Source organism: Pseudochaenichthys georgianus, chromosome 22, assembly GCF_902827115.2.
Source record: "Pseudochaenichthys georgianus chromosome 22, fPseGeo1.2, whole genome shotgun sequence".
Lineage (NCBI taxonomy): Eukaryota > Metazoa > Chordata > Actinopteri > Perciformes > Channichthyidae > Pseudochaenichthys > Pseudochaenichthys georgianus.
The window spans coordinates 946937-974818 of NC_047524.1; the positions used below are offsets into that span (position 1 = coordinate 946937).

The following is a 27882-nucleotide window of genomic DNA, read 5'->3' on the forward strand; positions in this document are numbered from 1 at the left end:
TGCCTAGCTGTCAGAGCAGAAGAACCCGTATGTGCGCTCACAGAGCATGCGCCCCTTAAGCTAGAGCTGCTCAATTAATCGTATTGTAATCGCAATTACGATTATGGCTTGCAACGATTACGAAAACAACGTAATCGAAATAAAACCATTATTTTTTTATTATTACTTTTTTTTTTCAAAAAATGTTTGTCAAATAATTTTTCAGTTGAATTATAGTTAAAGTTCAGGGTAACTGTTAAAAACTTACTGTTCACATTTTTTTTCTCCAATAAATTGATGTTTTCAAGGTAAATGGTTAATCGGTTTTAATAATCGTGATATCAATTATTGACCCAAATAATCGAGATAATGATTTTTGCCATAATCGAGCAGCCCTACCTTAAGCCCCGCCCCCGAGCTCCCACTCTCGGCTCACTAGAATGAACGGAGACAGAAAATAAATCTAGATTCGGCTTTTAGTGAACGTTACAACTTTAAGGACCGAATGATTCTAATAAGGGCTATAAGATAGTTCATACTGGGTAGTTTATTTAGTTAAAAAATAAATATCCACCGATTTACAGACGTCTCTTTCCCAATGTTAGTCAATGGGGAAAAGTAGTTTTGGGCCGGGTGACGTCACGGACTGATACGGAAGTTGCAGTACCGCCGTTTGGACACTACGAATATTGGGCTGGCGCACTTCCTGGGGGCTTGGTTTACCTGCCAGACAAACTGCTGCCAACAATACTAGATCCTAATAATAATAATAATGATACACTTTATTTATTTCGCATCTTTCATGCTCGACCAAAGTGAAAAGGACAATAACAAATGAGGAACATTTATAAACAACACCAAGGTATAAACAAACAGAAAGAGTTATATCACCGAACCATAAAACAATAAAACATGAACAGTGATACTACTAAAAGAAAAATGATGATAATGCACAAGTCTTCACCAGACTCCGGGACAGTTTCATCCCACAGGCCATAAGACTGTTAAACCCCTGCACTTTGGAAAGAACATCCATCCGTTTGCAACCTACACATTATTTATTGCAGGGTTGTCAAACTCAATTTCTTCGTGGGCCACATCAGCATTATGGTTGCACTCAAAGGGCTGGTTGTAACTTTAAGACTATATATCAAAATATATATATAAATATTTAATATATATAAAATAATGTATTATATTACATCATTGCCTCTGCATTGGATTATTATCGGATAGGGTAATAACTTCATAATTAACTACGTCTGAAAGCAGAAGTCTAGGGCAAATCATTGCAAGTCTCTTCACTGAGAATGTTACAAAATGATTTAAAAAAACTAATTATGAGAAAAAGGCAAATTCTAAGAAAACATTTATATTTTGAAGAAAATAAGTCAAGTTCTGAGAAAAAAACTTGTTCTGAGAAAAAAGTCAAATTTGAGATGCATTGTGGGATATGTAGTTTATGGGCAACGTGCTTCTGTAAATCGGCATGTAACCGTATAATCTTCTTTGCAATCTCTTGAGTGGCCGCATGAAATGAAGTCGCGGGCCGGATTTGGCCCCCGGGCCTTGAGTTTGACACCCCTGATCTAATGTATCAGATTCCAAGTACTTGTATACAGACTGTCCTTGCACCATTTCTATCCCATTTGTATTACTTGCACTATTGTGTCTGTTTTATTATGTTGCACTGTGGGAGGAGTCTGACCTGAGATTTCCATTGACATATCTACGCTGAAGCTAAAAGCCTTGAGTCCTCTTCACGGTGAATGGACTTGCCTTGCTGAAACTGCTCCAGCACCATCTGCAGGTTGGACAGCGACACTGCGTACTGGTTGACCTGCTCCTGGGACGTCCTGAGGTGGATCAGAGCCTCGTCTCTCTGCTTCACCGCTCCACTCAGCTGCTCCTGCAGAGACTCCACCTGCATGCTGGCCTGTTGGCTGCAGGAGAGAAACTGGACTTCAACTATTGTATATATATAATTATATAACCTTCATTAAAAAAAAAGTCGCTTTGAGGGTAAAGACAGTGGTTGATATACACATATTAATTGGGCTCCACCAGAGGAAGTTCAGCAGTTGATCAGCCTCAGTTAAGGGTTAATAATCATAGATGTTAGCAGAGAAGATATTAAAAAATCAGCAACACAATCCTTCAAACTAGTCTGGTGGTTAAACACAGAAAGGTAACCATCTGTAGGTATGGGTAATCAAATATCTCTAACTTCGATTTAGCACCTGTGTTCTACGGCAGTGCTTCTCAAAGTGTGGTCCGTGAGCGCCCCCTAGTGGTCCGTGAGTATATTGGTAAAATTTCACATTAGAAATAAATAAATAAATTTAAGTTTTTCGCACTCTCGCGGGAATATCTCCGCAATGGAGCGAGCTTAACTTTCACTTTCGATTGCATGATATAGCCCAGCGCAACACCTTCATCGCACATGTTGCCACTTGTTTGTACCATTTTCAGGCGATTTGTAAAAAACGATGTGTTTTTGGATATTTGTGGAGTTAGGTGGTCCTCGAGTGTTTTTTTATTGGTTAAGTGGTCCTTGGTATGAAAAAGTTTGAGAAACACTGTTCGACGGTTAACTGAATATGAGTGCTTCCACAAAACATTTACACAAGACTATTGAATTACAATGATCAGTGATGTTACATGACATGTATTTACGGCAAGGAAAAGACACTTGTGTACAAAAACATAAGGAATTATCATCATATTGAAAAGAAATTCGATGTATTGCCCAGACCTAGTCTTACAGTGGAATTAAATGTTTCCGCCCAACTAAATCATCTTCAGTATTTAATTTGTATTTAATTCTTGGTTGATGCCGACCTGGACTTCTCCACAGCGCTGGAGGACGATGCCAGCCTCTCGTCCAGCAGGTTGACTCTCCTGCGCAGCTCGCTCTCTCGGTCCTCCGCAGCGAGAGCTTCTCTGGTGTACGAGTCCTCGATGTCCAGCAGGTGGTTACGCAGCCTCTCCAGCTCCAGGTTCAGACGCTGCTCTTTGTCCCGCACGTGCTGAAGCTGTGGGAGGAAACGGAGACATCCTGACATGAGGAGAGAGTCGAGAATACCGCGGTACTTTGAGGACTTTTTCCTGCATGCTTAAATCTGCTTTACGAACATTTTGAGTTTCGAGTTTTGGTTCAGCACAGTATGTATTAGGGATGGGAATTTGAAAGCAAAATTATATTTGACCCCCAAAAAAACGGTTAACCGAATATTTTAAATGTACACATACATTTTATTTTTTTAAAGTGGACCTATCATGCTATTTTTAGGCAATAGCATACGTCTCAGATCTATACACAAATATATAAAAAACATGTCTATGAAGTGTTTTGCTCAAAATACCAAACAGATCACCCGTTCTAGCCATGCCTCATATCCCTCTATTTCACTTCCCGTTTCAAAAGTGCTGATTTTGGGGATAAAGCTTTAAAAAAAAAAAAAGAAGAAGAATGGGTACAAAATAAAAAGGAGGGGTCTGAGCTCATGCGGGACCCGGCAGCTACCGTCTAAACTAAATGCTGCCGTGATGAAACGCCATATCATGGATCATCAAGGATCTGAAACAGTCTGGAGCTCAAAGGCTTTCTCTCTTGCCGGTTACACCACAAGGTGAGTTTCTTTCTACTTCCTGCTTCTTCACACACATGCTCTCCAGTACAGGTTAGCTCTGAGAGTTAGCGATGCTAATGTAAACACCGACCATATTACGTCCAAAACAGTCGGGCATTGTTTCTGATAGCAACGTTTCTGATTGGCCCGTGGGTCCACATTTCAGATATTACGTCATATCGGACGCAAATCTGGATCAGCTCCGTTGTTCCCCGTTTTTAGAGATTTGGGTACGGAGGAAAAGAGAGGGTTTTATTCTCTGACGCTGCGTGAGTTCCCCGACACACCGGGACACATGTTGATCTATAAAAGACATCAACAAGTGCATTTTGCATGATAGGTCCCCTTTAAATGTTACACGTTTTAAAAAATATATTTTTTTCTTAAGGTATTTAAAATGGCACTGTCATATACATTTAATTAATCCATTTGATAACATGTAATCAACTTAGGCACCCCTCAACATTTTGAATATTTGTTTAATCATTCTCATCCCTAGTATGTATACCGGTATGTAACTGTACATCAATACGAGTAAAGCTGCAACCATGATTTGATCGACAGAACAAATAATTACCAACTATTATGATAATTGATTAACTGTTAGACATTTTTCTTTTCAGTTTCAGTCAGTTTTTCTGCCTTTATCCATTTCATATCCTATCAAGGAAGCAGATGCATCAGATCCAACACGACGTGATATCCTTCCTCATACCTCGGTTTGCACGGCAGTGGTCGCCATCTGTTTCTGCTTCAGCGCCATCATCACCTGATCCCTCTCATGCTGGAAGGCCACGGCTTTGTCCTGCATGGACTTCAGCTCGTTCAGCAGCTGGTTCAGCTCTCCAGACTTTCCCTGCGTCACATCATCAGCAGGGGGAAGCACACATGTACACATTTGAAAAGAAATAAAGAACACCACGGTATGCAGAGTATCATTAACACTTGCTTCTCAGGAATACTTCAACCCAAAATGATGTGCATAACTCTGTCTACTTGAATTGTTGGATAAACGTTGTGTTTTAAAATGAAAACAACACACTTAAATGAAAGAGAAACAAAGCGAACTCACCTGCTCTTTGTCTTTGAGCATCCTCTCCACGGTTGCACTCTTCTCGCTCACCGCCGTCAGCTCAAACTCCTTCTCTCTGAGCAGCAGTGAGAACTGCATGTTGGTTTCCTGCAGCGCTCGGAACTCGGACTCCTTCTCTCGAGAGCGCGACGCCACCAGCTCGTTCTCCTCCTTCAGCTGCCTGCCGTCCAGCTCCAGGACCAGAGCGCGCTCCTTCAGGTTGGTCACGGCCTGCTTCAGCACCTCGTTGTCGTTGTCGCGGTTTCGCAGCGCCTCACTGACGTGGCCCAGCTGGTCTCCTTTGCTTTTGATGAGCAGGTCTTTCTCCCTGACGGAGCTCTGCAGGGCCTCCAGCCTCTCTTTGACCAGCCGCACCTCCTCCAGCTGATTCCTCTGCTCGCTCTCCGTGTCCGACGCCGAGTCGGACAGCCGGTGGTTGTTCTCCTGAAGCGTCCGGATCACGCGTTCCTTCTCAGCTAACTGACTTCGCAATCTGGTGATTTCTTCCCGCAGTTTCTCACTACTTAATGTCGGAGGAGTCTGCTGGCTTGGAGCATCAGCCACGCCTTCTGGAGTCGGAGCGACGCTGTCCAGCTTCCCCAGCAGCACGTCCTTAGTGGTGCTGAGCTGCGAGATGCTCTGCTGCACCTGAGCCAGCTCCTGACTCAGACTCCCGAGCCTCCTCTCCTTGTGCTCGTAGCTCTGGATCAGCCCGGCGTAGTCCACGGACAGCTTGGAGGAGCAGTCGCTGTCGGCAGAGACCTGTCCCTGCAGCTTCATCAGCTCCTCCTGCAGCTGCGCAGACTCGTGCTGCATGTTCTTCACCGTGGTGATCACCTGCTGCTTCCACTCCTCCATCTTCTTCACCTGCTGCTTCAGCGTGTCTCGCTCCTGCAGCAGCTCCTCGAACTGGTTGCTGCTCACGCCCCCGGACCCGCCGCCGTTCTCCCCTCCCGACGCCTGAAGCACCGCCACCAGCGTCTGGCACTTCTGCGTCAGCGCGTCGATCTCGATGTCTTTCTCTCGGATGATGCGCGACAGGTTCTGGATGGTCTCCTTGAACATCTCCTGGCTCCCCGAGGGGTCGCTCATGGTGGAGAGGCGCTGGTTCTCCTGCTGCAGCTTCAGCAGCGCCGCCTCCTTCCCCTGGATGATGTCCATGAGGCGGTGGTAGTCGGAGCGCAGCTGGCTGTTCTCCCGCGCCTTCTCGTTGAGCACGGCGATCACCTGCTCCCTCTCCACGGCGTACGCCTGCAGCTGCTGCTGGAGGTACATGACGTCCTGGCTGTGGCCGCCTCCCGTAGCCATGGAGACCCGAGCGTGCAGCGCCTGGATCTCCAGGTCCTTCTGCAGGATCATCTGAGAGAGTTTCCCCGCCTCCTCCCGGGACACCACCAGCTGATCCAGCTGTCGGGTCAGCGAGATGTTCTTCTCGTGCAGCTGGCTGATCTCCGTCTCCTTCTCCTTGATGCCTCTCACCAGCTTGTCGATTTCCACCTTGGACAGGTCGTGTTTCTCGTTGTCATTCTCCTGGTTCAGAGTCTGGCCCTTCTCCTCCTGCAGGATGACGTCTCCCTGCACAACGGGGGAGTGCACTCGGCTCTCGCTGAGCTGATCCTGCAGGCGGGATATCTCCTGGTCTCTGGCGTGGATCAGCCGGTCGTAGTTGAGTGTCGTCTGCTGGTGGCGAGCGTGAGCCTGCTCCAGCTCCGTCTGCTGGGCCTGGAAGGACCGCTGCGACAGGAGCACGGAGGCGCGCAGCTCCTCCGTGCTCCTCCTCAGAGTCTGCAGCTCCTCTTCGAGCGAATCCCTGGACACCTTGAGCTGTGTGAGCTCCGCCTCCAGCTCCGTGATGATGTCTAACGTCCGCCGCTCGCTCAGAGGTTGAGGTCTGCCCTGCTGATCCGCGACTCGGTCGATCTCCTCCTTCAAGTGGCTGTTCTCCTCCTTCATGCCTCCCAGCTGTTTGTCCTTCTCCTCCAGCGCCACTCTCAGAGCGTCCGCCTCCTTCTTCACCGCTGACATGCTGTTCTGCATCTCCTTCTGCAGGTCCGATGCGTTCTGTTTCAACGTGTCCATGAAGACGTCCTTCTCCTGCAGCAGGTCCGTCAGCTGCTTCTGCCCGGCGACGGTGATGGCGAGCATCTCGTTGGTGTCTCTGCGGGCGGACGCCTGCTGCTCGGCGTCTCTCCTCAGATGAGCGATCTCCAGGTCCTTGTCCTGGTTCAGCTTGACGGCTCGCTCGTGCTCCAGCTGCAGAGCCGAGGCGTCCATGGAGCGAGCCCGGCTCAGCTCCTCCATGGTCTGCTGGTATTGTGTGGCCTGCTGTGCCAACGTCCTCTCCGCCTGCCCCAGCTCTCCCTCCAGCTGGCCTTTCTCCAGCTTCAGAGCCTCGAGACGAGTGTCCTTCTCCCGCAACGTCCTGCTCAGAGCCGCCTGGCTTTCCTTCTGCTGCTTGGTCAGTTCTTCACTTTCCCCCAGAGCATGCTCACTCTCTTCCTTCAACCTTCTGTTCTCCATCTTCAACTCGTAATCCTCCGACAGCGCCTTCTCCCGAGAGCTCCTCATCTCCTTTAGTTCCCTCCTGAGGTCGGACAGCTCCCTCTCCTTCGCCGCTAGCTTCTCGTCACTTCCCTGCGTCTCACTTCCTGTCTCCCTCTCCTCATCCAGCGCTGCTTTAGCACCAGATAACTGTTCCTCTCGCTCCCGCAGAGTCTTCTTCAGCTCTGTGAGTTCTCTCCTCGCCTCCTTGCTCTGCCCATGTGCACTTGCCAGTTTGTCCTTCAGCTCCTTCACCGAGCGCTCCAGCTGCTGCGTGCCCATATGCAGGTCGTTCAGGGTGAAGGCGCTCTGGCTGCTTTTCTCCCTTTGGTTCTCCAGCTCTCCCTCCAGCGCTCTCCTCTGGTCTTTGGTTGTGTTCAGCTCTGCAGACAGCGAGGACAGCTCCGCCTCGGCCTCCTTCAGCTGAGCAGAGAGCTGCTCCTTCACAGAGATCATGTGCTGCAGGCAGAAACAATTTAAACAAAACACAAATTAAAATATGTAAATATTCCGTTTTTCTCTTATTGTGAAGGATTCCTACATATTCTCCTTTTTAAACGAAAGGTTTTTCAGATTTTCTCTTCTTTTTGCTCAACATGACGCGTTCACGATGTCTTCATTCATTAAAAACTCAATAGGCCGAATACGGAAGGAGTAAGTTAGTCATTTATATTTCACACGTTCATATCACCACAAAGTGGGAGATGTTAGTACGTTTAAAGTCCTAAACATTTCTATTCATAAGCACATGGAATGAGATATTTCTCACAGGCTTTTATCGAGTCTGTAAAGGATCAAAAAGACTTTCTACTGATAGTAGTACGAAAAAATACAAATAGTTGTAACATTTTAACAGTTTAGTAGGCGAGAGTTCTTTTCTTCGTATCATTCTACACTGATCAGTAATCAGTGTTGAGTCTGACCTGAGTTGCTTCCTGGTTCTGCCGGTCCAGTTCCTCCAGCTCAGACATCAGGGTGTCCCGCTCCTCCTCGGTGTTCCTCAGAGCGTTCTCTCTGCGCTGCAGCTCCAGCTTCAGATCCTCCACCAACTCCTGAGGTTCACCGGACTCGGCTGCTGCAGAGCTGCTGCCTCTCTGATCCTCCGACAATACAAGTCTTTCTTCTAGATCAAGCTGTGAAAAGACACAAGAAAGAGAATTCAACAAAGGATATATTTGTAATCAATCATTACATCACATTGCATTTAGCTGAGGCTTTTATCCAAAGCGACTTACAATAAGTGCGTTCGACCAACAAGATACAACCTAGAAGAAAACAGAATCATAAAGTACATCAGGTGTCAGAGCCAAAACATTTCAAGTGCTACTCAACTGGCTTTAGATAAGCCAGTCTTTTATTAGTATATAAGCGCTTTGTTAGTCATTCTATCGCTCGAGGTGGAGTCGAGAGAGATGAGTTTTCAGTCTGCGCCGGAAGGTGTGTAAGCTTTCTGCTGTCCTGATGTCAATGGGGAGCTCATTCCACCATCTTGGAGCCAGGACAGCAAACCCACGTGTTTCTGCTGATGGGAACTTGGGTCCCCTTCGCAGTGCGGGTGCAGCGAGCCGGAGTGCACGTGCAGCGAGCCGGAGTGCACGTGCTGGGGTGTACGGTTTAACCATGTCCTGGGTGGAGGAAGGGCCAGATCCATTCGCAGCATGGTCCGCAAGTACCAGTGTCTTGAAGTCAGGGGTTCATGCACTTTCTCACCAATGATTTTCAAGGACTTCTCCATGACCTTTACTTAAAATTACTCTTTCTCAGCGTACCACTGGAAATGGTTTATTTTAACATGGAACAGGAAAATAAGGTCTGCATATGAAACATGTTGTGCCGATCTAAAACAAATCAAACAGCTTGCTAGCTTCTTCACGCTAAAGCAACTAAAATCTCTCTCCAGCAAAACACCTCGTCAGTTAAATGCCATTTTACGCTTCATTACGATACAGTATTTATTATCGTTATAGTATTACTATTTCGGCGTTTAGATGAAATATAAATTATATTTGATGCAACTTTAGTTACATTTCCATGACTTTTCCAAAACTTTGGGAAACATTGTTTTCCGTAACTTTTCCAGGGCCTGGAATTAGCATTTTGAATTTCCACGACTTTTCCAGGTTGTTAATGACCGTAAGAACCGCGTGAAGTGGATTCTAGCAGTTACTGGAAGCCAGTGAAGGGAGCGGAGGAGCGGTGAGTGGTGTGGGAAAATGTAGGAAGAGTGAGAAGACCAAACGAGCCGCTGCATTCTGGATGAGCTGCCATCCATTATTTCTCAGTTGTCGAGATCAGGGGTTCCCAAACGTTGCCATGCCAAGGACCCCCATATAGCATTATCCTCTGGTGGGGACCCCCTGTTGCAATTTGTCTTTTAAATGATGCGTACATTATGATGGAAAATATGACAAATGAATCATACAGCTTAATACATTTTCTTAATATATATTAGTATTAATAATTAAAGGGATAGTGGAAATCTGCGAATTTTGGGTTTAACTTATGTATTTTTATTAAAAATAAGCATAATAAACCATTTTTTTTATATTTCATGCGCCTAGTTTCATTTTATTTTCAATTTTACTGCTCCCGACCACGCCCTCTCAATGAAACGAAATACTTCGGGAATCTTCGGGTGATGACGAAAACAAAGGAAGACGGGCACAAACATTGGACGAGGCACGAGTATTTTATTATGTTTTCTGGCTGATTTAATGCATCGTTAGCCTGTACCATTGTGTACAACGCCATTTATTGCCTGTCGATTAGGCGACCGGAGGCCTCGTCATCCGATAATCCGGTACACAGTGTCGAATGTGTACACTACAGTCATCATATAGACATGATAGACTAACAGTACTGTGAGTACAGCCTACACTTGACAGGCAGCCTGGCTAGCCTAGGATTAGGACCATACTACGTCAAAAGACCGATTGGCTCTAGCTGTATATCATGCTAGTATACAATTCATTTAAATGTATTCATGTAATTAATGCCCATACGGCTGTTACATATACAATAATAAATGTGACAAGATAATTTATGTGAACCTGACCCTGGTATGTTATGAAATGTACCCTACATGCAGTCATCCTCGGGCATAGCCATAGGCATACAGTGCATGCATGCCAACTTTTGCAATATATAATATAGCGCCTAGCGTGAGCTATGCTTAGGGACCTACCTATCAGTTATTCTTCTAAAAAAAAAAATTGTATTTATCTTTTGTTTGCCATTCATTACATTCATTGTGTCTTCTGTTATAAACATTCTTAACACAATATTAAACAGTAAACATATTTTTAAAGCATTTTTTAAGTGATTTCTGTCTTTATAATATTATATAATTTTGAACAGTAATATGAACAATTAACATATTTTTTAGCATTTTTGAAAGCTACTTATGCCTTAATAGTATTATATATAATATTCAACAGTGATATTAACAATAAACATATTGGCATCAAAGGACACATAAATTGATAGATATGCAGTTATTAATAAAATCTAAAAATAAAATAAAATGTAACTTTAAAAAAAAAAAAAAATCCCCTTTCCCTCAAACTTTGCGAGACCCCCCTGGCGCCCCCCGGGGGGTCGGGGCCCCCACTTTGAAAAACACTGATCTAGACTACATATGTAATAATATCCCATTATTAGCAGTGCACGAGGAACCAGCCAGATTAAGAAAGACATGTTTTTGACTGAGTTGACTTTTACTGTATTACACCAACGCTAGAAAACACACACCCATTTCCTGGTTGAGCATCCCGGGGGTGAAATAATAAGATAATAATAATAATAAGTTTCCATCAGATAAACAAACCTTGTCTTGTTCCAGGACTTCCCTTTCCTGTCTCAACGTCCCGATGATGGTGTTCAGCTCTAAGATGTCTGCATGCTCGACTTCTTGCTTTGGTTCTGCCTAATTAAGCAAAAGGAAAAGTTAGAGAAGTCGTTAAATCATTAGAACCTACCACTTCATACGCTATAAATAATTAAAATGTGTATGGTGAGTGATTTATATTCATGCTTACCTCATCCAGATTTTTCAGTCCCTCAATTTCTTTTTCTGCAGCTGGAAAGGCGACATTTTAATTAATAATAATGCACAAAACAAACAATACTGTGCAATTATTCAGGTATGCAATATTCAAATAAGTATTAATATATTACACTTGGAGCAATAATCAAATACTAATACACCACTGTATCAATTGTAATATACATTTCTTTCACATTTCTTGTGTTTATATTGTATTATTATTGTATTTTATTTTATATTTTTACAGCACTGACACCCAGTTTCCCCCCAGGATAAATAAAGTATTTCTTATTAAATCCCAAATAATTTTTAAAGCACAATAAACGTTGGCAATCTTCTTTGTCCATGCAATATGTGTGTGCGGTTACTACAATCCAAACGCCATCAGCTTTAACAAAAGAGACTTCCTGGCCGCCTTGAGGAGCTTTCATTCATTAGCTCAGTAGCTAGCCAGTGTACCTGTGAGCTCGTCTCTCAGCGCCTGGATGTCCTGCTCCAGCTGAGCTTTCTGCAGACTCTTGCCCTCCTGCTCCAGCACCCGGGTCTGCAGCTCGGTGACGGAGGTCTGCAGGCGGGTGTAGTTCTGCAGCAGCTCCGTGTTCTCCTCCTGAGCCTCGTCCTTCTCCTGCAGCAGAGACGCCTGTTTCCTCTGCGCCTCCTCCAGACCGGCGGACGTCTCCTGCAGCTGCTCCTCCCGCTGGTCCGCCGCCTCCTGCAGAGCCACGACGGCCTGCTGGAGGTCCGCCATCTTGGAGGCATCTGAGGGGGACGAGGCCGGACTCACACCTGCAGGGGGTTTTAAAGGTCGCCTATTATACAAAATCCTCTTCTTCATGTCTCTTCTCCATCAACATGTGTCCCCTCTTCTCCATGTCTCTTCTACATCAACATGTGTCCCCTCTTCTTCATGTCTCTTCTACATCAACATGTGTCCCCTCTTCTCCATGTCTCTTCTACATCAACATGTGTCCCCTCTTCTTCATGTCTCTTCTACATCAACATGTGTCCCCTCTTCTTCATGTCTCTTCTACATCAACATGTGTCCCCTCTTCTCCATGTCTCTTCTACATCAACATGTGTCCCCTCTTCTTCATGTCTCTTCTACATCAACATGTGTCCCCTCTTCTCCATGTCTCTTCTACATCAACATGTGTCCCCTCTTCTTCATGTCTCTTCTACATCAACATGTGTCCCCTCTTCTTCATGTCTCTTCTACATCAACATGTGTCCCCTCTTCTCCATGTCTCTTCTACATCAACATGTGTCCCCTCTTCTTCATGTCTCTTCTACATCAACATGTGTCCCCTCTTCTTCATGTCTCTTCTACATCAACATGTGTCCCCTCTTCTCCATGTCTCTTCTACATCAACATGTGTCCCCTCTTCTTCATGTCTCTTCTACATCAACATGTGTCCCCTCTTCTTCATGTCTCTTCTACATCAACATGTGTCCCTCTTCTCCATGTCTCTTCTACATCAACATGTGTCCCCTCTTCTTCACGTCTCTTCTACATCAACATGTGTCCCCTCTTCTCCATGTCTCTTCTACATCAACATGTGTCCCCTCTTCTCCATGTCTCTTCTACATCAACATGTGTCCCCTCTTCTCCATGTCTCTTCTACATCAACACCTGTCCCCTCTTCTTCATGTCTCTTCTACATCAACATGTGTCCCCTCTTCTTCATGTCTCTTCTACATCAACATGTGTCCCCTCTTCTCCATGTCTCTTCTACATCAACATGTGTCCCCTCTTCTCCATGTCTCTTCTACATCAACATGTGTCCCCTCTTCTTCATGTCTCTTCTACATCAACATGTGTCCCCTCTTCTTCATCAACATGTGTCCCCTCTTCTTCATGTCTCTTCTACATCAACATGTGTCCCCTCTTCTCCATGTCTCTTCTACATCAACATGTGTCCCCTCTTCTCCATGTCTCTTCTACATCAACATGTGTCCCCCTCTTCTTCATGTCTCTTCTACATCAACATGTGTCCCCTCTTCTCCATGTCTCTTCTACATCAACATGTGTCCCCTCTTCTTCATCTCTCTTCTACATCAACATGTGTCCCCTCTTCTTCATGTCTCTTCTACATCAACATGTGTCCCCTCTTCTTCATCTCTCTTCTACATCAACATGTGTCCCCTCTTCTTCATCTCTCTTCTACATCAACATGTGTCCCCTCTTCTCCATGTCTCTTCTACATCAACATGTGTCCCCTCTTCTCCATGTCTCTTCTACATCAACATGTGTCCCCTCTTCTTCATGTCTCTTCTACATCAACATGTGTCCCCTCTTCTTCATGTCTCTTCTACATCAACATGTGTCCCCTCTTCCTCATGTCTCTTCTACATCAACATGTGTCCCCTCTTCTCCATGTCTCTTCTACATCAACATGTGTCCCCTCTTCTCCATGTCTCTTCTACATCAACATGTGTCCCCTCTTCTTCATGTCTCTTCTACATCAACATGTGTCCCCTCTTCTTCATGTCTCTTCTACATCAACATGTGTCCCCTCTTCCTCATGTCTCTTCTACATCAACATGTGTCCCCTCTTCTTCATGTCTCTTCTACATCAACATGTGTCCCCTCTTCTTCATGTCTCTTCTACATCAACATGTGTCCCCTCTTCTCCATGTCTCTTCTACATCAACATGTGTCCCCTCTTCTTCATGTCTCTTCTACATCAACATGTGTCCCCTCTTCTTCATGTCTCTTCTACATCAACATGTGTCCCCTCTTCTTCATGTCTCTTCTACATCAACATGTGTCCCCTCTGTGGAAAGAGACTCTGAAAGTTTCAGGAACAAAGATTCTCTCTCTTTTTGATCCATTTCTATAAAAACCTGTCTGAAAATGAGCTGATCAGATTTTGGCCACTTTATGATGTCATAACGATGTTTTGTCTTGTGTAGCCATTAGCCAATCAGCAACCAAGGGATATATGGATGAAAGACAGTATAATAGGAGACCTTTAAAGCCACGATTGCCTCAGTATAATCTGTGACTCCTTCCATTCGTTAAATAATCCCGGCCAGCAGCTCACCCCCGTGAATCTGCTCCTCCAGCTCCTCGATCCTCTCCTCGTACTCCGCTAAGTCGTCCTTGTGTCTGCGGGTGATGTCGGCCATCTTCTGCCGCTGAACGTCCTGCAGAGCCGTCAGCTCGTGTTGGTGTTCGTCCACCTCTCGCCTCATCTCCTCGCGCAGATCCTGTCCCAGAGCGGCAGAAACATCAAGGTTGTGAGACCCGGTGCACTTGGTGCAAGATGTTATGAAATTACTTAGAATCTGCATTCATTGAAAATGTGGCGACGGCAAAGCAAACTATGAACACAGCACTTGGTAGGATATAGATCTGAAGTGTGGTAATACGAGGAACCTCTTTCACATTGTCAATTAACAGCAGCTTACGTTTCAGATTAAAAACTCACCTTGATAGTCCTTTGGAGTTTGAGGATCTCTCCCTGGTCGCCGTTACCCGTTCCTGTTGCTGTTGACGCCTAGAATAATATACAACAACAACATCTTGTCAGGAACACAAAAACAATAAAGTTGAGTTTTTGTTGATATGAAACTGTACGGCTGCGCTTTAGAATGAGGTTTACCTATTTTAAACAATAAAGGAACTAAAAATAAGTATGAAATTATTTATTGTGAATGTTTAATGCTTTTAGAATCTCATGCTTGTTTATCACCGTGTTTTATGTCTCATGAGAAAACTGCTTGCTTTCAGAACAACTTCAAAAAATATATTATTTTCACTAAAGTACAAAATCATTACAAGTTGTTTATCTTATTCGTTTAATTTTCTCCTCTTTTCTATATGTATTGTGTGTTTTGTGTTTGGTTAGCACATGTGTATCACTTTTGTTTATTTCATCGTTGACTTCTGATTAAAAGTATATAACAAAAAAAAATCTGTCAATATATAATAAATATAGTGTGAGAAATGTAAACAGTTGGGTCTTTTGGCAGCTAATTGATTATAGAAATGTCACACTTTAATATTTTATTTGGGCTTTTAGAAGAAGAACGCACACATTTAATAAATACAACTATTCTTCTGGCTAAAATACATATTTTTAAAAGTCAATCAAGGAGTAATCTTCATTTAAAGGTCACCTATCATGCTATTTTTAGGCAATAGCATAGGTATCAGATATATACAAATATATAAAACACATGTCTATGAAGTGTTTTGCTCAAAATACCAAACAGATCACCCATTCTAGCCACGCCTCATATCCCTCTATTTCACTTCCTGTTTCAAAAGAGCTGATTTGGGGATAAAGCTTTAAAAAAAAAAGAGGAGGGGTCTGAGCTCATGCGGGACCCGGCAGCTACCGTCTAAACTAAATGCTGCCGTGATGAAACGCCATATCATGGATCATCAAGGATTCTCTCTGAAACAGTCTGGATCTCAAAGGCTTTCTCTCTTGCCGGTTACACCACAAGGTGAGTTCCTTTCTACTTCCTGCTTCTTCACACACATGCTCTCCAGCACAGGTTAGCTCTGAGTGTTAGCGATGCTAATGTAAACACCGACCATATTACGTCCAAAACAGTCGGGCATTGTTTCTGATAGCAACGTTTCTGATTGGCCCGTGGGTCCACATTTCAGATATTACGTCATATCGGACGCAAATCTGGATCAGCTCCGTTGTTCCCTGTTTTTAGAGATTTGGGTACGGAGGAAAAGAGAGAGGGTTTTATTCTCTGACGCTGCGTGAGTTCCCCGACACACCGGGGACACATGTTGATGTATAGAAGACTTCACAAAGTGCATTTTGCATGATAGGTCCCCTTTAAGGCGTTTGAAGAGTAGATTAAAAATACAATTTATTTTGAAAAAAATTATTGCCAAAAAAAATGAAAAGGGCGGATCAACACGCCATGAAATGGGAAATAATGAGCTCTAACGAAGAGTGGGATTAAAGGAACAATAACTATGCTTTCCATGTTGTGTTTTTGGTGGTTTTTGGTTGTCTACCTATTGTTGTTTGTGAAGTGATCCTACTGACTGTATCTTTATCTCTTTGTTTTTGTCTGAGATGGGAATGTCATCTCCTATATGTTATTGTTATGTCCATGTTATTGTCTTTAGCCTGTACAAAATAATAATAAACTATTCCTGTGGCTGGATGAGCCAGCCCTGCTACATATTATAAGTCAGGGATCACCAACTACATTTATCCAATAGACCCTTTCGCAGGGAAGGCTACACAGTACGCAGGCTACTGTCCCGCAGCTGCTGCCTCTCTGTTGGACTCTGTTGGGGGGGGGGGGGGGGTGCATGTACTGTGAAGTCGCCGGAGCTTCGCAGCGGGGCTACTGCTGCGGAGCGTATAAAGCAGACTCTTCACGCTAACGAAGAATCACTTCTCCTTCAGGGCAGGGACGGCAACGCAACACGCAGTCTACTGTCCCGCAGCTGCTGCCTCTCTGTTGGACTCCAGTACTGTACATTACTCACGAGACGTTGTAAAGAACGCACCGTGCGTGCCGGATGAGAATGTCTGGCGGCCGGATGATGGTCACTGTTATAAGTGAATAAGTGAACACTGAATCCTCGTCATGATTACCTGAGAGATCCTCCTCCAGTGAGTCACCTCGGCCTCCAGACGCAGGACCTCATTGGACAGCCGGTTGATTTCCTGCTGAGACCACAGGACGTCGCTGAGGTCCATCTCGTCGCCGTGGAAACCCGAGTGTGTCCCCGAGGGCCGCGACAGGAAGGAGGAAGCGGAGGAGGAGGAAGTGGTGGAGGAGGAAGCGGTGGAGACAGGAAGCATGGCGGGACCAACGGAGGAGGACTGAGACGACTTCTGCAGAGTCTGAAAGTCTTCGTGGAGACCGCTTTGCCGAGCCTTCAGGTGACTGATCTCCACCTGGAGACACAGAACACATCTTAGGGTTAGGGTCGTAGAGAGGCGCAGGAAGGAGTCCTCCAACCTGGAAAGAGTCCTCATTCGAGCTGGTCTCAGGACTTTGCATGTGTTTTTGGTTGTTAGCCTGAAATAAGGTCGGTTTAAATGCTGCACTCTGTTTTTTGCACATCTATTATTTCCATTTGAAGGTGCTTTTGTGCAGGGTAATATTAGGCTACACTTATATATTAAGTATTGTTGATATAGGAAGGTTGCAAGAACAACAACATATTTATTAACAGCATTATAAGTATTTAATTTAATTGAAATGTAATCAGCCATGTGTGTGGCGGACAAAATCAAAACATTTTCACGTCGTCTTTTATAGGTTTAAATAAAGTCATACATTTGATTAAATTATTTTATGCAGTCTTAAACGTCCACATATATTACACATTTATAGAGCTAACTACAATACTGAATTGTTTAATGGTCAAAGCATCATGGGTCCTTTATTACTGGACGTTCTGTCATTGAATAAGACATAGGGATATCTTTTAACAACAAGTATTCTCTAAATGCAATAATCAATATCTAAAATGTACATACATCTTTCTGCTGCAGGAGGGATCTGTACTCCGCAGACTGGCTTTTAATCTGGATCTCTGAAGCTTCCAGTTTCTCCTCCAGTTCCGCATAAAGCGTTCGTAATCTTTCATGCTGCAACAAAAAAACGAAAGGGAGGAAGTCAGTAACACAGTAACATTATTTTTTATCCGTTTAGAGCAGTGCTTCTCAAAGTGTGGTCCGCGGACAATTGGTGGTCCGTGAGCGCCCCCTAGTGGTCCGTGAGTATATTGGTAACATTTCACATTTGAAATTAATTAATCAATTTAAGTTTTCCACACTCTCGCGGGAATATCTCCGCAATGGAGCAAGGTTAAGTTTCACTTTTGATTGCATGATATAGCCCAGCGCAACACCTTCATCACACATGTTGCCACTTATTTGTACCATTTTCAGGCGATTTGTAATCTGTTCTAGAAAAACGATGTGTTTTTTTATTGGTTAAGTGGTCCTTGGTATGAAAAAGTTTTAGAAACAATGGTTTAGAGCACATGTGTCAAACTCAAGGCCCGGGGGCCAAATCAGGCCCGTGACACTACATACTACATACTGATATACACCTGAACATCAGCAGGAGAGGACTCTTTAAAGTAGAGACACTACATACTGATATACACCTGAACATCAGCAGGAGAGGACTCTTTAAAGTAGAGACACTACATACTGGTATACACCTGAACATCAGCAGGAGAGGACTCTTTAAAGTAGAGACACTACATACTGATATACACCTGCACAACAGCAGGAGAGGACTCTTTAAAGTAGAGACACTACATACTGATATACACCTGAACATCAGCAGGAGAGGACTCTTTAAAGTAGAGACACTACATACTGATATACACCTGAACATCAGCAGGAGAGGACTCTTTAAAGTAGAGACACTACATACTGGTATACACCTGAACATCAGCAGGAGAGGACTCTTTAAAGTAGAGACACTACATACTGATATACACCTGCACATCAGCAGGAGAGGACTCTTTAAAGTAGAGACACTACATACTGGTATACACCTGAACATCAGCAGGAGAGGACTCTTTAAAGTAGAGACACTACATACTGATATACACCTGCACAACAGCAGGAGAGGACTCTTTAAAGTAGAGACACTACATACTGATATACACCTGAACAATCATGCCATACGTCAGAGAGAGCACACACACACACACACTGAGCATGCGTGGAAGTTGTGTGTGAAGTCTGAGAGCGTGTAGCTCCCGTACCAAACTTTTTGAGAAATCAGGTTATGATCAGATGAGCAAGTTGATCACTCAAAGTTTATAGCGAAATACGGGAATGTAATGCCACCGAAGAAACCAAACAAAAAGGCTAAAGTGCCATTGAATGAGAGCAGCGGTCTTTCGGGAGTGATTGACACACAAGCAGCAGAGGAAAACGCCATGGAGAGCGGGGCCTCGCAGGTGAACCACTCGGAGCTGGCGGTACTAATACGCTCCATAATAAGAGAGGAGATAGGGGCTGCTTTCGAGAAATTCCAGCCGCAGCTTGATGCTTTAAAGGGAGAACTTGACTCATGTTGTCAGAAGCTCGGTGATATGGAGGAGGGGATAACCGACATGGATTGTAGGGTTGCTATACTCGAAACCGCAAATGGCAATCTAATGAAGGAAAGCAAAGAGTTCAAAGACAAAATAGAGAGGATGGAGATTCAAAGCAGAAAGTTTAATCTACGTGTGATTGGACTGAAAACGGACATTGAGAAGAGCGATCCCATTGCCTTTGTGACAAACTTTTTAAAGGAGGTGTTCGGAAGTGAGCTCTCATGTGAACCGGCAGTCGAGATTGCATACAGGATTGGGCAGGGGACTGATTTGAGACCCAGACCTATGATTGTCACTATGCAGAGATATCAAGCTAAGGAAGCTATCTTGAAGCTGGCAAGAAGCAAGGGAGAGATTCTTTTCCGTGACATGCGAGTGAAGATATTTCCTGATATTACTCCGGATGTTGCCAGGAAGAGAGCCCTATTCAATGACGTCAGGATGAAGCTGCGCAAGGCTGAGGTGAGGCATGGGCTATTGTTCCCCGCAACGCTCATCGTAACCTTCAATGGACAAACCAAACTTTATCGGGACTGTAGTGAAGCTGAGCATTTCTATAAAACAGTGATAAGCCCGGTTTCAGTTCAAACCAGAAATGAAGGTGGGAAATGACTGATTGACATCACCAGATAGATGGTATGATTATACATATAGGAGAAGAAATTAATTGTATTATGAAAATGGAAATTGTTGCAGTTTTGGTGATCTCCACAATTGTTTTATTTTCTTGTGGGCCAATATTCACTGGTCTATGAGTTATCTACTCATTTATTTGAAGTTATTTACTTCATCATCTGCGAGTATGAATTTATGTTTATTAGATTTTGAATAGAGACAAATTTCAACTTGTCTCTATTGTTGTTTATTCTTCCTAAAATGTAATTGTGATGTATTGATTAGATCTAGTGTTGCGAGACATTACCATGAATATATTTCATACTATTATTTAAAATGTTCGGGAGCTACCGTGAAGCTCGTCTAATTGAGCGAGTGAGTATGCACATTTATAGCAATCTATGTGCAGATAAATGTTGGGTTATGTATGTGATGGTGTGTGTGGTTGAAATTGTGTGACATGTATGTTTTAGTTCAGCTCTCATTTTGATAGGAAGTGAAAAAGAGATAACATTTAAATTGCCATCTTAATGTTGAATAAGTTACCAAGTAAAGGGTTTAAATTGGCTCACATCAATATATGTAGTTTAAGAAATAAAGTGTCTGAGATAGAGGAAATATTATCATGTGGTATTAATTTGTTAGCAATATCTGAAACTCACTTAGATGACACATTTAATGACGCTGCTGTGGATATTGATGGATATAGAATATTTAGAAAGGACAGGAATGCAGATGGAGGTGGGGTGGCAGTATACATTCAAAAGCAAATACCAGCTAAAGTGAGATATGATTTGATGTCTGCTGATATTGAAGTACTTTGGTTGCAAATTAATTTACCTCACTTGAAACCTTTGTTGGTAGGATGTTGTTACAGACCTCCAAATGCAAACTTAATTTATTTAGACAAATTATGTGAAATGTTAGACAAAGTTTGTGATCTTGACAGAGAGATTTATTTTATCGGAGATTTAAATATTGACTGGAATATGTTGCACTGTGCCCTTAAAAACAAGCTGCAGACAATAATTAATACATGTAACTTGGTACAAATGGTGACTAAACCTACAGGATATGCATCAAGAAAGATGGGTCAAAAAGTGCAACTTGTATTGATCATATATTTACTAATTTTAGCCATGTATGTTCTCAGGCAATATCAATTCCAGTAGGGTGTTCTGATCATAATTTAATAATTATCGTGAGAAAGACAAAGGTGCCAAAAGCTGGACCAAAAGTCATTGTGAGGAGATCAATGAAATATTTTAGTGAAGAGTCATTTATCCAGGATGTTCAAATGATATGTTGGAAACATGTTTTTGAGAAAGTCGATCCAGATGATGCTCTTGATGTCTTCAATTTGTTATTCATGCAGGTGATTGATAAACATGCTCCACTTAGAAAACAGACTGTAAGGAACTTTAGAGCACCCTGGTTAGATGAGGAATTAAGGCATCTAATGAAACAAAGAGATGATGCAAAAAATGTAGCTCTCTCATCAAGTTATGAGTCAGACGGGCACATTTATAGAAGGTTAAGGAATTATGTTACAGCATTAAATAAAAAGAAAAAACAGTTGTATTATGGAAATAAAATTAAAGAGATAAAGGATGACAAGAAAAAACTGTGGAGCTTAGTGAATGGCATGATGGGCCGTAAGCCGAAATCCACCTCAACATATCTTGAGGTGGATGGGAAATTTTTGACGAAACCAGTACAAATTGCTAATCATCTGAATGATTATTTTCTTGATAAAGTAAAACATTTGAGGATAAATATGAATCAAACTATAAATAGTAACTCCACATTTCTAATACAGGATTTAATTATGAAAAATAAGAAGTGTACATTTAAAATAGAAAAAGTGACAATTACAGATGTTGAATGTCTACTAGGTAAATGTAATGATAAACCACCAGGAGTGGATAATTTAGTTGGTACATTTCTTAGATATGTTGCTAATTTTGTTGCAGAGCCCATCTGTCATATTATAAATTTGAGTATTGATAAATGTATTTGCCCACAGGCATGGAAAATAGCAAAAATTATTCCACTTGCAAAAAATCCAGCTGGACCATTTTCTGGTACAAATAGCCGTCCAATAAGTTTATTACCAGCATTAGCAAAGATAATGGAGAGAATAATTTTCAATCAAATACAAAAATACTTTGAAGGTAACAAACTTAATACTGTGTATCAACATGCTTATAGACCTGGCCATTCCACATGCACCGCTTTAACACAAATGACAGATGACTGGAAGGGCGAACTAGATAATAGGAAGTTAGTGGGTGCAGTACTACTCGATTTTAGTTCTGCTTTTGATGTCATTGACCATTCTTTGTTGTTACACAAGCTGGAACAATATGGTTTTCATTTGGAAATGCTGAAGTGGTTAGAAAGTTACCTGACAAATCGAAGTCAAACTGTTTTTTTTAATGGAAGTCTCTCAAAGATGAAAAAAGTCACCTGTGGAGTACCTCAGGGTAGTTGTTTGGGACCACTTTTATTTTCACAAATGACCTACCATTAGTGTTAGAAAAAGCTAAAATTGTAATGTATGCAGATGACTCAACAATATATTATGCAGCATCAACTACAAGAGAGTTGACAAATGTTATGAATAAAGATCTACTACTGATATCAGAGTGGGTCATAAATAATAAGTTGGTACTTAATGCGGGAAAAACAAAATCGTTATTAATAGGATCAAATCATCAGTTAAAAGGTGAACCAAAATTGCAACTACATTTAAACCATATTGAAATTGAACAGGTCAAGGAGACAACATTGCTAGGTATAACTTTGGATCATAAATTATCTTGGTCTAAACAAATTGATAATGTTGTATGTAAAATGGGAAGGGGTGTGTCACTTGTAAAAAGAATTGTAAAATATTTGCCTATGGATGTCAGTAGACAAGTTTTGGATGCTTTGGTTCTGTCGCAGCTTGATTATTGTTTGGTTATATGGTCTAGTGCTGCTGAAAAACATTTAAACAAACTACAAGTAGCACAAAATAAGGCAGCACGATGTGCACTGCAGTGCTCCTACAGAACCAGAGTCACTGAAATGCTGGAGACACTGAAATGGTTAACTGTCAGACAGAGGTCAACTTATATTTTATTGAATTTTGTCAGAAATATTACAGTGACTCACTCACCAGATATATTATCACAAAGATTTATAGCGCAATATGCACAACATAACTATCAAACACGACATACAATAGAAGGAAGGTTTGTATTACCTAAATCTAAATCAAATATGGGACAGAAAACAGTCATGTACAGAGCCATGATCAGCTGGAACTCTTTACCGGTTCACATCATTCAGGAAAATTCTCAAGTACATTTCAAATGGTTGCTAAAAAATTATTTAAGTATTACAAAGTAAATTTGAACTGTGCCTGTGGCTATGTATGCATATATTATTATGTACACTTATTTGTATTTACTTTTGTTTGGCCTTCGGATGGCGATAATTGAATGACCATTTTAGTTTCACTTCATTTCACTGTAAATAGCATGAAATTATGAGCTGAGCTGTTTTGTTTTAATTTTGTTGTATGTTTATGTATGTTTTGAGTGTGTGAGGACCCCAGGAAGAATAGCCAATGCTCATGCTAGTGCTAATGGGGATCCTAATAAAGACATAAAGACATCAGCAGGAGAGGACTCTTTAAAGTAGAGACACTACATACTGATATACACCTGAACATCAGCAGGAGAGGACTCTTTAAAGTAGAGACACTACATACTGATATCCACCTGCACATCAGCAGGAGAGGACTCTTTAAAGTAGAGACACTACATACTGATATACACCTGCACATCAGCAGGAGAGGACTCTTTAAAGTAGAGACACTACATACTGATATACACCTGAACATCAGCAGGAGAGGACTCTTTAAAGTAGAGACACTACATACTGATATACACCTGCACATCAGCAGGAGAGGACTCTTTAAAGTAGAGACACTACATACTGATATACACCTGAACATCAGCAGGAGAGGACTCTTTAAAGTAGAGACACTACATACTGATGTACACCTGAACATCAGCAGGAGAGGACTCTTTAAAGTAGAGACACTACATACTGATATACACCTGAACATCAGCAGGAGAGGACTCTTTAAAGTAGAGACACTACATACTGATATACACCTGCACATCAGCAGGAGAGGACTCTTTAAAGTAGAGACACTACATACTGATATACACCTGAACATCAGCAGGAGAGGACTCTTTAAAGTAGAGACACTACATACTGATATACACCTGAACATCAGCAGGAGAGGACTCTTTAAAGTAGAGACACTACATACTGATATACACCTGAACATCAGCAGGAGAGGACTCTTTAAAGTAGAGACACTACATACTGATATACACCTGAACATCAACAGGAGATGACTCTTTAAAGTAGAGACACTACATACTGATATACACCTGAACATCAGCAGGAGAGGACTCTTTAAAGTAGAGACACTACATACTGATATACACCTGAACATCAGTAGGAGAGGACTCTTTAAAGTAGAGACACTACATACTGATATACACCTGATCATCAGCAGGAGAGGACTCTTTAAAGTAGAGACACTACATACTGATATACACCTGAACATCAGCAGGAGAGGACTCTTTAAAGTAGAGACCCTACATACTGATATACACCTGAACATCAGCAGGAGAGGACTCTTTAAAGTAGAGACACTACATACTGATATACACCTGAACATCAGCAGGAGAGGACTCTTTAAAGTAGAGACACTACATACTGATATACACCTGAACATCAGCAGGAGAGGACTCTTTAAAGTAGAGACACTACATACTGATATACACCTGAACATCAGCAGGAGAGGACTCTTTAAAGAAGAGACACTACATACTGATATACACCTGAACATCAGCAGGAGAGGACTCTTTAAAGTAGAGACACTACATACTGATATACACCTGAACATCAGCAGGAGAGGACTCTTTAAAGTAGAGACACTACATACTGATATACACCTGAACATCAGCAGGAGAGGACTCTTTAAAGTAGAGACACTACATACTGATATACACCTGAACATCAGCAGGAGAGGACTCTTTAAAGTAGAGACACTACATACTGATATACACCTGAACATCAGCAGGAGAGGACTCTTTAAAGTAGAGACACTACATACTGATATGAACCTGAAAGTGAGCAGAATATAAAGCTTCTTTAAAATACTAAAATACTAAATGACTGGTTATCTAGTGGCCAAGAGAAGGAGGTAATTATAGGTTTTCCACACCGAGCATTCCTAGCTGTGACTTCAGGGGCCATTTATGTGAATTTTCCAGTGGGAAACTAACTTCTCTGATTATTCCAGCATCACATGAATGCAGCAGTGATGCCAGTGAAAGAGGCTGGATAACTGGGATGCATCAATTGAGCAACTCATGTTATTAATTAAGGCTGTGTTTTTCCGTACATGGTCAGAAACGGCGTATAGTTTCAGGTTTAGACTCCGAATAAAAATGAATAATCTCACCTCAGATTTCTGACAGGTGAACGCAGCCTCGCTGTCGGCCAACTTGGAATTGGACATCTGCAGTTCTGTGGAAGCATCTGCAGTTACATGAGGAAAAAACATTGAGTACATCACAATATAATATATACATCGATAAGCCACACACACACACACACACACACACACACACACACACACACACACACACACACACACACACACACACACACACACACACACACACACACACACACACACACACACACACACACACACACACACACACACACACACACACACACACACACACACACACACACACACACACACACACACACACACACACACACACACACACACACACACACACACACACACACACACACAGCTTACTTGAAGTAAACATTTATTTTGTGTTCTTTTGTAATTATTGCGTGTTCTTGCATTTTATTGTGTGACACACTCTCTACGTTAGTCACACACAGATCTGCTTTACATGACACACACATTTCTGTTATCAGTTATGTGAACTTCACAGCTGTCGTTCTTACACACACTAAACCGACCCTACAGGCAGATCTAGTTCTAGTTCATGCCCTTTTTCTTAAAAAAAGTACTAACTAAGTATCGAAGGCCTGGCATGCAGAACGCTGTGTACTCAGAAGTGATAAGAATTCATACTTTTGATTTGTGTGAGCGCTGTGAGTTGGAGATGTGGGTCAAAGTCCTCTGTGCGTCAGAGTTTCATCACTCGTGGTGTGTTTGCTTCTCAGTGATGGAACTTTAGGGTAGGGCTTAAAGCAGGACTTTCAAAAGAAACCCCATAATCATTACCGTGGTTATACTCACGAGACCAGACCTCGACCTGGTGGAAACTAGAAGCTGACTTACAGCACTATTACAATAAGAGTAGAAGCGCCTTCTTTACTTACTTACTTACTTACTTCTTTGTTTGAGGTGCGCTTAGGATAAGGATATATGTAAATACAAAGTACAAAGAGAACTCCTGGTACTCTTAAAAAGAGTCGATTTCTTTAAGTATTGGATTTAATCACGAACCCTGTGATCTGTGTTAGCATCAGGATGCTAGCTGCGAATGAGAGGTTAATCGCTCGACTGAGAAGGTCTTTAGTAGTATTTTAAATAAAGCTGAATCTAAAGGTATTTTTTATTACTGATTCATCTGCCAATTATTTTCTTAATTCTATCAAACATGAGGGGAAAAGTGTCAAATGTCAATCCTGGCTCTAACATCCGAAGTGATGCGTTTAATTATACGACTCATAACTTCTTACCGTACATTTTACATTCATATTTAATTTAATATGCACACTAAATGTAAATAATATCCCACTTTTATATTGTGTAATTTAGCCCATCAATAGTGTTTTAGTTGTCAGTTTACATATTTGTACCTTCACGGTCAACTTTTATATTTTCACTATTTTAATTTTGTACTTTGAGATGTCTATATTGTATAATTGTTTGTTTTCTACTCTTTTTTATTTGTGCAATATTTGTTTTGCACGCTGTTGCAACCAAAACATTTCCCAATTTGGGATCAATAAAGTATATCTTATCTTTAAATGTCTTGTTTGCAAACTTTTAAAAGGCTAAATGTATTATAAGATACAAAAAAGACAAACAATAAACCTCCATATTTAAGACGCTGAGAACAGCATTTTCTGACATGTTTGCATTCGGGCTGAACGACTTTAAATCGAAATCTGAAATGATGCAATTATTAAATCGCAAAGCATTTTTAATTTTAAATGTTGTTCTTCTTGTGTGTCAGTCATCCACACCAATCAGAAGTGCTGTGCTCCACATGCACCAGCCATTGTTAACCAATCAGAAGAGGCCCATGATAGAAGGTGATAGACAGATTGATCCAATCAGCTGCCAAGTGCTTTTGAAAGTGCCTGCCCTTTATCTTCCTAGCCGGATATATGGCCGCATTTTACAATAAACTTCCGTTGGGTCGGTTAAAAACAAATAATTGCAAATCGAATCGTAACATCTGTCAGAAAAATCGCAATTAGATTATTTCCCTAAATCGTACAGCCTTGCATTGAAAATGACAGATGTATTGATTACCAAATGTGTGTCTGTCTGTCGTCTTATATATTTGTTAGATAATCTTTTGAGATACATATTGACTCCCAGAAAACCCCTTAAACTCTAAGCTCTATAAATGGTGCCATAGTCCTCACTCTGGCGCCATCATCTATTAAAATAAAGACTTATTAAAGGAATACATGTCTGATATATTAAGTTCAACCAGACTATGTGGGTTACATTTAACCCACCCTGAGGGACTCCTCCGCTCAGAGCCTGAGCCCAAACATTGATGACCTTGCACCCAAGATGAGACGCCAAGTATCTGAACTAGCATCTCAGAGCAGCAACCTGAGTTCAATG

At 42.1% G+C, this 27882-nt stretch overlaps 1 protein-coding gene across 1 annotated transcript in view; it reads right to left on the reverse strand.

Annotated features, from left to right (window-relative positions):
- trip11 (thyroid hormone receptor interactor 11) overlaps nt 1-27882 on the reverse strand; it is a 40572-nt gene that overhangs the window by 10928 nt on the left and 1762 nt on the right. Inside the window, exons 2-14 of the mRNA XM_034111155.2 lie at nt 25483-25559; nt 17746-17856; nt 16852-17157; nt 14701-14769; nt 14314-14479; nt 11729-12055; nt 11262-11302; nt 11051-11149; nt 8148-8357; nt 4684-7683; nt 4327-4467; nt 2821-3014; nt 1759-1922 (exon numbers count right to left, since the gene is read on the reverse strand). Coding sequence (XP_033967046.1) covers nt 1759-1922; nt 2821-3014; nt 4327-4467; nt 4684-7683; nt 8148-8357; nt 11051-11149; nt 11262-11302; nt 11729-12055; nt 14314-14479; nt 14701-14769; nt 16852-17157; nt 17746-17856; nt 25483-25559 — 4905 coding nt within the window. The remainder of the gene's footprint in view (nt 1-1758; nt 1923-2820; nt 3015-4326; nt 4468-4683; nt 7684-8147; nt 8358-11050; nt 11150-11261; nt 11303-11728; nt 12056-14313; nt 14480-14700; nt 14770-16851; nt 17158-17745; nt 17857-25482; nt 25560-27882) is intronic.